This window comes from Eptesicus fuscus, chromosome 1 (genome assembly GCF_027574615.1).
Source record: "Eptesicus fuscus isolate TK198812 chromosome 1, DD_ASM_mEF_20220401, whole genome shotgun sequence".
Lineage (NCBI taxonomy): Eukaryota > Metazoa > Chordata > Mammalia > Chiroptera > Vespertilionidae > Eptesicus > Eptesicus fuscus.
The window spans coordinates 82553425-82565507 of record NC_072473.1 but is presented as its reverse complement, the minus strand read 5'-3'; the positions used below and the strand labels follow the sequence as shown (position 1 = coordinate 82565507).

Sequence of the window (12083 nt, the reverse complement as noted above, 5' to 3'; positions counted from 1 at the left end):
CTATGTTTATACCATAGAAACAAAGGGAAGACTAAATGAGATACTTTAGCATGGTGCCTGGCATATGGAGAGTTCTCTATAACTAGTAGCTATTAATGTTATTTTCATCCTTGTTATAAAGGGTAATAATGTTAGCCATTGTTAGATACACTATTGATTTTTATATATCAATTTTGACTTTTTTAAAAACACTAGGTATGTATTGTGACATTATCCCCAAATAAGTTTTGTCCATTTTGTTCTTCCCATATAAATTACGTACACATTTTTTTTTTCTTTTTTAAAAGCAGAATTTGTAATGGGAAGCCAAGACCATGCAGTATAATTTTGGAGTTCATAGAGAAAGCAAAACTTGATAAGAAAATAATAAAATTGATTTTTCCACCTGACCTCAATCTGAACACAAATGGCTATTAAAGGATAATTTTTTAAATGGTTAAATCATGATCTATATGCAAATTCAAGTGAATACATGTCAAAAAATTTGTTTAACTCATTAATTAGTGAGGGAATGAGGAGGCCAGGGGTATACAACCTATGGCCTAAAAGCCAAATCCAGCCTGTTACATGCTTTTGTAAGTAAAAATTGATGAAGTAAAGCCATACCCATTCATTTACATATTACTTATCGCTATTTCCCTGCTACAATGGCAGAATTGTACTGTCCACAAATCATAATATATTTACTATCTTACTTTTTCAAATATATTTTTATTGATTTCAGAGAGGAAAGATGAGGGAGAGAGGGATAGAAACATCAATGATGAGAGAGAATCATTGATTGGCTGCCTACTGCATGACCAACACTGGAGACTGAACCCACAACCTAGGCATATGCTCTAATGGGGAATCCAGTGGTGACCTCCTGGTTCATAGGTCAATGCTCAACCACTGAGCCATGCCAGCCAGGCTACCATCTTACTTTTTACAATAAAAAGTTTGCTGGCCCCTGATATAGGCCATCAGGAATGCTGAAAATTTTACAAATAAATGCACTAGGCAATACTTGCATTCTACCAGACAAGAAATATTTGCATTACAATTAAGAAAGCTATAAAATAACTCAAAGATTATCAAAGGCACAGATAATTTAGAAAATATACCAGGCCTGGGCTATTAGGCCCATTACATGAACTGAAATTCAGACTAGAGATCCAGGGAGAATCTTGTTTTACAAACTAGGGCTAAGGTAGGGAAGAAGCTTGGATTCAAAAACTAACAGAACATGGAAAGTGCCCTAATGCAAATCCCCAGTGATTGGAATATGGAATGAAGGAGGCTGAGGCTGGCCACTTGAGTGCTTCCTACTTCAAACCTCAGTTGCTTTGGAAATTGGGACAGGACTGAGTCCTTGGGGTAGATCAGCAAACCCAACTATGGGGAGGCTGGGGCAGGCAGAGGTTGATCCCATCCACTCTCTTGGTTTCAACTATTATAGGCTAAAGACTCTCACATCTACATTTTCAGTCCTGAAATTTCCTTCAAGACTCATGTTAGAGTTATACAATGTCCTATTACTGTCCCAATAGGTAGGTGAAACTCAATGTGTCCAAAATTGAACCTTTTAAAAATCCTAGACTTGCTCTTCCTCCTATATTCACTATCTGTTGGTGACACCACAATCAACCAGACATGCAGTCGAGAAACCTGACCTCCTTGATTTACTTCTCCCTCCAATACTACCTTACACATCCAATGAATGTTTTAAACCTATTACTTCTATCACTAGAATTACTGTTTAAGATATTACCATCTCTTCTTCTACACTAGTAATATATTTTAACTAGTCCCATCCTTCTGAAACTCATCCAATGGTGTGCTGGAGCTGGCTTACACTAGCTGATGAGAACTGGTTGTGTTTATCTCTTCCAAATTCTATGTTCCATGATGTTATATTGGTAACTTGAAATTGGCCATAGTGGAAATATTTACACCACAGAAATTGCCAAACACTATAAATCAAGATGTGTGTGTGTGTGTGTGTGTGTGTGTGTGTGTGTGTGTGTGTGTGTAAAGCTGCTTATTAAAAATTAGAAGCACATTTACCACTGCCAATTCACCACACTTTAGACAAATTGATCTTTTTAAAACACTTGTTTAACTATGCACCTCTTCTGATTGAAATTCTTCAGCGGTTCACTATGGCAAAAAATAACATTAAGTTCCTTAGCATGGCAAACAAAGCCTTTTATCATTTGGCTCCTGCCTCGATGTCCAGCTTCCTCTCCCGTTCTTTTATTAGACTCATAACTCATATGCTAGCTCAAAGGTCACAAACTGGTTCACTCAAGCCTAAATTCCCTCATATATGTATTTTGTTGAGCCTGCACACTGTCTCTAACTTTTTTGAGGCAACATTTAAATCTTCAAAAAAAATTCTGCCCCCAAATCCATATTTCTGACTTATCTTGAAAAATTGCAACACTGGGCCTTTATTTGTGCTTATAACAAGAAACTGAGCAGCAGATGCCCCTCTTGAGAAGGTATATGCTCTACAATTCACCACTTCTATAATTTACTCATCAAAATTATGTATGTGCCCCCAAACCTAGTCTTCATTTCTTTTATCTATTTACTTTTTGGCCCCTGATGTCAACCATATTATAAAGTCCTGATTATTAACAGAAATCTCTGACCCTCACTATAAAGTCTCTCTTTCTTTACCAGTATTTCTTCATGATTGTCCATGGTCCCTGCACAGTCTAGGAAGGGAAAAGCAGCAGGATGAATAGAGGTAGAAGAAGAGGGTATAAGAGTCTCCATTTTGAAGCAATAGAATTGTGAAAATTACAGGCAGGGACTGTTCTAAATTTTTGTGATATCAAGGTGTTGCCTATAGAGCCGGTCTGCTAATCCTCATTAGTCTTGGAATGTCTACCTTCTCAGCTGGACATGGGAAGGAAAGACCCAAGGACACTCTCTCACACTGACTCAAATTGTAGGAGCCAGGTTTGAAAAGGAGAGTCAATTTCTTAATTTGATATTTGGATACTTAATTCCCTTTGGAGGAGTGTCTGCTGTATGTCTAGTAGTGTGCTGGACACTATGGGGGAAAACACAAGCAGACTAAGACAGTTCTGCCTCCAAAGAGCTCACAACCCTAATGAAGAAGCAAAAAATATATATGTAAAATAATTAGATAACAACAAGATATTGGATGTAACTTAGTGCCCACAGCATTTGGGTGGTCTATAAGGGGTGGGATCAAGTTAAGACAAGGAGCTATTGAAGGAGCCAGGGCTTACAATGACCCTTTGCTGGCAGAGAAATGAGGTAGACCATTCCACACATGGATCCCACAAGGATATACACACAGAAAGCAATGACTGAATTAGGTGTGGTAACCTGTGAATGATAAGGCTGACGGAAGGAGAAAAGGCAGTCTGGACAGGAAGACATGGTTGGTCATTGCGGACCAGTTTTCTTTTGAAAAGTTTTCGTCTTTGGTGTCATATACCCAGAAAGCTGAAAGGAGAATCAAAGACTCCTTGTTAAGTACTAAGTCAAAGACAATGGAATCAGATGGTTCCAAAAAGCATTTCATATTCTAGGCATAGACAGCAACCTTTCAACTTTATGACACAAGTGGGGCTAAGCCCGTGATCGGCAAACTGCGGCTCGCGAGCCACATGCGGCTCTTTGGCCCCTTGAGTGTGGCTCTTCCACAAAATACCATGGCCTCGGCGAGTCTATTTTGAAGAAGTGGCATTAGAAGAAGTTTAAGTTTAAAAATTTTGGCTCTCAAAAGAAATTTCAATCGTTGTACTGTTGATATTTGGCTCTGTTGACTAATGAGTTTGCCCACCACTGGGCTAAGCAATATTCACAAGTACTACTGTGTCTTGGACAAGCCTGGCAGCATTGATATAGAAAGAAAGAAAGAAAGAAAGAAAGAAAAGAGTAGGAAAAAACAGAAAGAGCAAGGAAGTGGAGAGAAAGGACAGGAAGAACACCGTGGTAGGAAGCAGACACATACCTCCAATCTAACCCAGGGAATCCTGTGCTACAAACTATTTTTCTCCACCTCCCACTTCCTGCCTCTAGATCTTGACAGAGATTGAGGAACTGAGAACTGGCAGGTTCCCAGATGTAAGCTTCTTTCTTCCTGGGCCAATTGTGATACATTGTTCACTTAGCATCTCTCCCAACTCGAGGCTTTATGCTGGTTGTGGTATTTATGTTCATTACCAGGCCCACTCAGACCTACTTCTTCCTTAGCCTGTAGGTTTATGTTAACTTCTGAGATTATTATGTCCTGTGTCCAATTTATTTTACGAGCCAGTTGCTCACTTCCTGCTGTCTCATTTGTAGCTGCTCTCTAAAAATGTTTAACAATGTTTACTTGCTGCTCAATCCAAGCTATTGATGACCAATGTGCAGCCAGCTCTCAACTATTCGAGGCTGATGCAACCACCCCGTAAAGGAAACAGATTTCTTGTGCATTCCTCCCCCTCTTTCTCTTCCACCTTTTTCCTATTCCCTCATTTCTGGCCACTTCCCTGTTTGGGGATCTTTCATCCAAGGTGGAAAGAAGGCAAAGATGATGAAAAACTACAACTCATCCTTTTGTCAGTTCTCCAGCAATTCTGGGTTTTTAAAATTTTTAAGAGTAAAAAGAAACTATATATTAAAATAATATTTGTCTATTCTGTGGAAATCTCAATTATCCATGTTCTCCCCCAGTTAAAATAAGTATTTGGAACTGTCTTTTTAAAGTGTATTGAGATCAATATTTCACTACTTTCTGGAATCCTACATATGCTTTGAATACTCAGCCCCACACCTCCATGAGGCCTCTTCTGATTATTCTGGTCCTCCTTATTATCTAGCTCTAGATCCTACTATACTGAGACTCTTTTGTGGGTCTAGTGAGCTGCCTAAGTTTCACTATTAGACTGTGAACAAACTGGGTCCCAAAATACATTTAAAGTTGAAAAGTTGTTTCTTTATTGACCAGTTTCTGCACTCACCCAGAGATGCTCCTGAATACCCAAAAAACTCTATACCTTTCGCCTGTACCTTCTATTTACACCAAGCATCAGATAACAGACATAGCAATTTTATCAAAGGTCTTTTGCTAATGGTAGTCCCTCTCCTAAGCCTGGAGATCTTCATTTACTAGTATAGACTACTTCTTTCTGACAATAACAGATTATCTCTACCTAGTTGGGACCTACAGAAAGTTGTAGGGAACATTATGTCTTTAGACCTATGCTCTTAAAATTATGGAACCACAATATGGCCCCCTGAAGTTTTATATATATATATATATATATATATATATATATATCCTACCTAATAAAAGGGTAACATGCTAATTGACCGTACCTTCGCTATGCCTACAGCCAATCAGGGCGCTATGCAAATTAACCAAGATGGCGGCCCCCACTCGATGCCTCGCCCCCCATCGCTGAGCGGCTGACAGAACCCAGCTGGCGGGAGGGGCAGGGCCTCCCGCCACTCCAAATGCTGAGCAGCTGATGGAACCAGGCCAACAGGAGGTGCCCAGATTGCTGCTGGCGGGGCGGGGCGGGCAGCGCCCCGCCCCGCTGCCACCGCCCAGGGCCAAGCCCCGACCCTGAAAGAAAGCAGAAGACGGTGGCCAGAGCCAAGGCCTGGGTCCCCCCAGTGCCGGAGGAAAACTGGTGCAGGCAGCCAGGTTAATGAATGTCTTGCACGAATCTTCGTGCAAACGGGCTTCTAGTATATATATAATATATATATATATATATATATATATATATATATATATTAGAGGCCTGGTGTGCAGTGTACTGGTGGGGGTCTCTCAGCCTGGCCTGTGGGGATCAGGCTGAAACTGGCATTCCAACATCCCTGAAGGGGTCCCGGAGTGTGAGAGGGCACTCTGCAAAGTTGCTAGCTTCTGCATTGAGCTTCTGCCCCCTGGTGTTCAGTGCACATCATAGCTACCAGCTGGTCAGCCAGTTGGCTGGTCAGCTGGTTGCTTAGACTTTTATATATATAGATACAAAGTCAGTGTAATGATTTGAGGGTATCTTCTCTTTAGCTACCAGGGCTTGATTTAGTGGCATGGTCTTTAAAATTACTGGTTGTCATTAGCCTTTCAACGAATAACCAAAGAACACATATGCATAGCTCATGGACACAGAAAATAGTGTGGTGAAGGCCTGGGGTGGGGTGAGGGATTGTTGGAGGGGGGCAAAGGAGGGGAAAATGGAGGACATCTATAACACTGTCAACAATGAAAAAATATTCCTGCAATCTCTGTTGCTCCTTTGGAAATGAACACAAACTACCATGTACTCCTACTCACCAAGTTTGTGATCTACAAAACTAAGTTCCAGAAGGTCAGGAAAAATTATTGTCCTTTACTTCTCTATATCTCCATTGTGCCTTTAACAGAATTGGGCATATTGTGGTTCCATAATTTTAAGAGCATAGGTCTAAAGACATATTGTCTGAGTTTGAATCTTGGCTCTGCTACTAAAAGCTGTGTCATCTTAGGTATGTTTTTAACCTCTATGTGCCTCAGCTTGTTTGAGGGAAATATTTACCTCAAAAGGTTGTTGTGGAAATTAAATTAGTAAATACATGTAAAGCATTTAGAACAGTGCCTGGCATACAATAAGCATTCCACAAATAGCCATTATGATAAGGAGAGGAATTGACAAAGGAATGTTAACTCCAATTCCTGAATCACTAATATTTGATAGACCCTGTGCTCCCTCTTTCTCCAATCCTAAATCCTGCTCGCTTATGCTTTTTGTTTTATTTTACCTAGGTTCCTACTCTGATGATGGACACCCAGTTCTCTGAGTTCACACCAGACATCACTCCCATAATGCTGGCTGCCCACACCAACAACTATGAAATCATCAAATTGCTTGTCCAAAAACGGGTCACTATTCCACGGCCTCACCAGATCCGCTGCAACTGTGTGGAGTGTGTGTCCAGTTCAGAGGTAGATAGCCTGCGCCACTCCCGCTCCCGTCTGAACATCTATAAAGCTCTGGCAAGCCCCTCACTCATTGCCTTATCAAGCGAGGACCCTATCCTGACTGCTTTCCGCCTGGGCTGGGAGCTCAAGGAACTCAGCAAGGTAGAAAATGAGTTCAAGGCTGAGTATGAGGAGCTCTCCCAACAGTGTAAGCTCTTTGCCAAAGATCTGCTTGACCAAGCTCGGAGCTCCCGGGAATTGGAGATCATCCTCAACCATCGAGATGACCATAATGAAGAACTTGACCCTCAGAAGTACCATGACTTGGCCAAGCTGAAAGTAGCAATCAAATACCACCAGAAAGAGGTAAGCTGAGTCCTTCTCTGCTTTCAGGGAAGCTTAAGCCCTCCAGAGTCCAGAGTATGTAGAGCAGAGTTAGCATGTTTCTACCACTTAGCCCTTTAAGAAACAAATGGTTAGACAGTCTTAAAATACAGACCCACTATCCAAGGCACATACATCGTCTGCATATTTTCTTTTTGGCCAGATAAGAAAGGAAAAGTACTGATCACCTAGCTCTTTGATGGGAAAGCACTTACCAGTACAACAAATGATTATTTAGCTGTTCAGAATACAAAAACCAGATACTCAGTATTCATGAAGCTTACAAGTGTATGGTAGACATTAAGCAAATGATAACATTAGTGAATATATAATTACAAATCATTGTTAAGTGCTCTGAAGGAAAATTTCTATGAGAACACATAACAAAGGACCATGCCATATATACTGGGATGTGGAGGGCAGTGATTATGGATGGCTTACTGTATGGATGTTGGTAATTGTTGGTAGAACTAAGTCCTTGGAATCCCCTCAGCAAGAAGGCTGATACATGCATTTGAAAGATGGAGTGTGTAACGCTGTGGAAAGCAAGAGCAACATCTCCTATGGTATGACCTTCTAACTTTTAGGGTTTACCTTTTTGAGGGAAGTCAGTTCAAGCAGAACACAGAATGAAAGGCTTTATTTTCCACCTTGGTGGCATTTACAATCTAGCAGGTGCTGTTCTATGCCACCAAATCAAACAATTTTGGGGCAGCATGGTACACTAGAAAAGGCAGGGACTTTAGAGCCAAAACAACTGAGGATACATTTCCAACTCACCAGATCTATGACCTGAAGAAACTCAAATTTCCAGGACATTATTTTTTAATTTATAAGATGAAGATGACAATAGTTCCTCCACTTCATAGGACTATTATAGGAAATAAATTAGTAAATACATGTAAAGCATTTAGAACAGTGCCTTCACAGTGCCAATGTGGCACAGAAAGTACATTAATATCCATTTTCATCTCTCTTCCAATGCTACCAGGAGGCAGATTCAAACAGGTTGAACCAAGAGGTGTTTACCATCTGAAGGGCAACAGGCAGTGCCACCCTTTTATGGGTCCACTGAGCCCTGAGGCAAAGCACATTGTATGCTCACTGGTCCCTTTACCTGAAACAAGAAAAAAATACTATGCCTTTGAAATGAGGCAAAAATGAGTACCATGGACAACCTTGAAAAGGATATAAAAATGACAAAAGAGCAACATGAAGAGCAAAAGACTGCACTGGGGGAGATAATAAATAGATAGGCCCATCCAACTCTCCTTATCCTGTTTATTTGCCACTAATGACTTTAAGTTATTTCACTAAGCCTGAAGTTACTTAACCTTACTTTTCTCTTCAAAAAAATGGGGAAAATAACAGGAACACTTACCTCCCTGGAGAAATATAAAGTTTAAATAAAATAATACATAATATACTCATGCACAATATTCAGCATACATTAGGTATTCAATAAATATTAGCTGCTATTATTATTATTCATTTTCATGTTGTATGGTCTGATTCTGTGTACTCAATTTGTAGGTAATAGATAATGACCCATCCCCTCCCTTACTCCTTACTCCTTCCCACCGCCCTACTGTTGATTTATAGTATCAGTTGTGTTAGTCTGCTATAAGATCTGACTTTTCTTCACTTTGACATATTTGTATATTTCTATTAATGATGTATATGATACTTTCACTAGAAGCCCAGTGCACGAAATTCATGCACTGGGGGGGGGGGGAGTCCCTCAACCAGGCCTGCACCCTCTCGCAGTCCAGGACCCCTCAGGGGATGTCTGCCTGCCAGCTTAGGCCCATTCCCTCTCACAGTCCGTAACCCCTCGCTCCTTACCATCCATCTGCTCACTGCTCCTTACCACTCAGCTCACTGCTCCTTAGTGCTGCCACAGAGGCAGAAGAGGCTACTGCCACTGCCACTTCATTCGCCAGCTGTGAGCCCTATCTTTCTGTGTAGCTGTCTGTGGGCCAACTGCTCTCTTCCTTCTCACTTAGGGTGAGAAGCATGTAAGGGCAGAGTGCTTTTTTGTGGAACACAGAGGGCTGCCCGGAGCTGAGGGGAGTGACCAGGCCCATGGGGTGAGAGGTGGACACAGAGGACGCTATCTCACCCAATTGTGGGGTGGGCTGGCTGGCCTTCATCTGCCTGACCCCACCCAAGGAGGGACTGAGTAGGGCCTCTCCATTCTCCATCTTTCTATCTGTGACACCTGTCACCCTTGCCAGGCCTCCCCCAAAGTGAGTTCAGCTCAATCCCTGAATGTAAAAGGGCACAGGGGGGTGCCTCCACTCCAGTGCCTCCTGATTCCCAGTGACAGGACCTGGTCGACAGGACCTGATCTCAGGACGGTGGCCACAGCTGCAGAACATAGATCTGTTTCAGGAAAAGTTGGGAATGCAGACTTTCGTATGAGCCCCTATTCCAAAAGGTGGCAGTTTATTCACATTGTGGCAAAGACACCTTCAAGAGTAACATAAGTGGGTACAGTCAGAGCCAAACCAGGCAATTTCCTCATCCAATCTCTCTGAGGCGCGTGGGTAGAACCAAGTCTCAGCTCTTCACAGCACACTTCTGGGGTTTTTTTTTAAAGCCTAAAAGACAGTAGTCTGTCTCCATTCTTGTTCTTTGGGATTTTTTCATCGTTGGATATAATATTCTAGTTGCACCCATGTGATGACGACAGTGCCCCTCAGAGGGAAGGAGCCAACAGATGGGGAGCAGGGAATTCTGAAAACCAAAGTGATGACAGAGATGCTAAGCCTTTCCTTCACGTGTCTGACACCCCTCTTCAGGCGGCCTGCAGGCCGGGCATCTGCTGGACCTTTACCACTTGATGTCCTGGCAGGCTGCCCTGGGCCTTGCTAGGCAGTATGCAGGGCCGCCTGGGCCTGGGGGAGTCGCCCTCCCCGCCCCAGCCACTCCTGGTACAGCTCTTGCACATGGGTGCTGGTCTCCGGGGGCCACACCGGGATGGCAGCGTAGATGCCTTCCATCTGCCTTAGCCCTGTCTGCACGCCTGTCCTCCGCCCAGCCCTGGCCCCTGCCACTTAGGCATCCCCGGCGCAGGCCAGAACCTCCATGAAGTGGCAGGGGAACTTGCCCCTTACAGCTTCAGAACCACTTCTGTATGTTCCAAAAGCCGAAGCAGCCTCAAAGCGTAGCAGAACCTCTCCATCCCTTTCAAGGGTGACCTCCTGGAAGTCTTTGTTCCTCAGGGTGCAGTAGGTGAGCACTCCCACATCTTCATTGAACAGCTTCTTGGCCATGTGCCTGAAGATGTGTGCCAGGCACCCATTGGAGCTGGCACCCTCGTGGAGCCTCACTTCCTTCTCCTTCATGTCTCCAAACAGAGTGTCCACGGTGGCGTCATTCGAGGCGAGGTCACTTTGCTCCATTATCTGGACAATTTCACCTGAGGTTAACAAGCAGTCAGCACCCTGGGAACTATGTAAAGCTGTGGGAACATCTTCTAAAAGGGCCTCCAGTTTCTTGTCATAACACAGGGCCACAATGATGTGGAAATCTTGTCTGGGGACAGGTTCTGTTGTCTGGTGAAGTAATCCTTCACCAGAGCCCATGATCTGCTGGCAAGACCTGGCCGTGCAGAGGCAGGGGTGATGGGGTGACCCAGCACAAACTCTGCATATCGGTCCTAGCTGGGGCAGGTGGAGGTCAACATGGGTAGCCAGGGCTCTTCCTCACAGTGCTGGCAGTACCGACACACAAATTCCTTCTGACTTTCCAGGATGCTGAAGTCCGCAGCTATCTTCATGTCAAAGACAGTGCACCCCAAGGCTTTAAAGAAAGCCACAGAGTGTTCTGGATGCATCAGTGACACTGAGGCTGAATTTAGCAGCAAAATAAGGCAGAGATTAAGGACACACAGATACTGCCAGCACCTTGTGCTGTGAGGTATCACATTTCTTATTAAGGTTCAGAACACGGAAGATGTCCTTGGTGTTCTGTTGAGAAACTTGGACTCCTTCCTCTGTGGTCATACAACTGTCACACTCCAGGCAGTTACTCAGAAATATCTTGCTAGCTTATGGAATTCTCCCTTCTCTCTGTTCTCCTGAGCCGGACTCCGGACGCTGACTGTGGCATTCTCTTGGTCATCAGTTTTTATTTTTTTTACTACATTCTTTCTGTGTGCAGTGATCACACTTTATCTGGAGCAGGGTGGGTGGGAGCTGGCTCGAGTGACCTGGAGGAAGCACAGGGAGAGCAGTCAGTCACCGCTGGTCACCCCTGGTGCTGCTGGCGGTATCCTTTCTTCCTTGTGGAGCGTCTAGGGAGGGGAAGCGGCCGCAGTGCCCAAAGCTGAGTTTCAGGAGGCCGGTAGCGCTGTTGGGGTTGTGCCAGTGGCACTGGTCCATTGGTGCCTGGCCTGTCCTCTGGAGATTGTACCTGCAGGACTACTAAGGAAGCCAGTCCCCAGTTCCACCCTGCCTCCACCACCGATTAACTGGCTAGGAGGAGGGACCAAGAGGTCTGCCTTCCAGCTGCTCACCAGCCGTGCCACTCACTCTGGTTCCCTGTTAGCCATCCCTTGATCAATGGGAGCTTGTGGGCAGGGGGAGGGACCAAGTGGTCTGCCTGCTTACCAGTCGCTGCTGCCATGGACTCATTGGAGCCTGAGGGACCCAGTTCCCCGATTAGCCATCCCCTGATTAATGGAGCCTGAGGGTCGGGGGATGGACTGGTGGTCCGTTTGGTCATTAGGGACCCTGGGTTTTTATATATTAGGATTGTGTTTTTCACTTTGTGA

At 43.9% G+C, this 12083-nt stretch overlaps 1 protein-coding gene across 1 annotated transcript in view; it reads left to right on the top strand.

Moving 5' to 3' along the window:
• TRPC5 (transient receptor potential cation channel subfamily C member 5) overlaps nucleotides 1-12083 on the top strand; it is a 216730-nt gene that overhangs the window by 37775 nt on the left and 166872 nt on the right. Inside the window, exon 2 of the mRNA XM_008158606.3 lies at nucleotides 6764-7285. Within this exon, the coding sequence (XP_008156828.1) occupies nucleotides 6764-7285 (522 nt within the window). The remainder of the gene's footprint in view (nucleotides 1-6763; nucleotides 7286-12083) is intronic.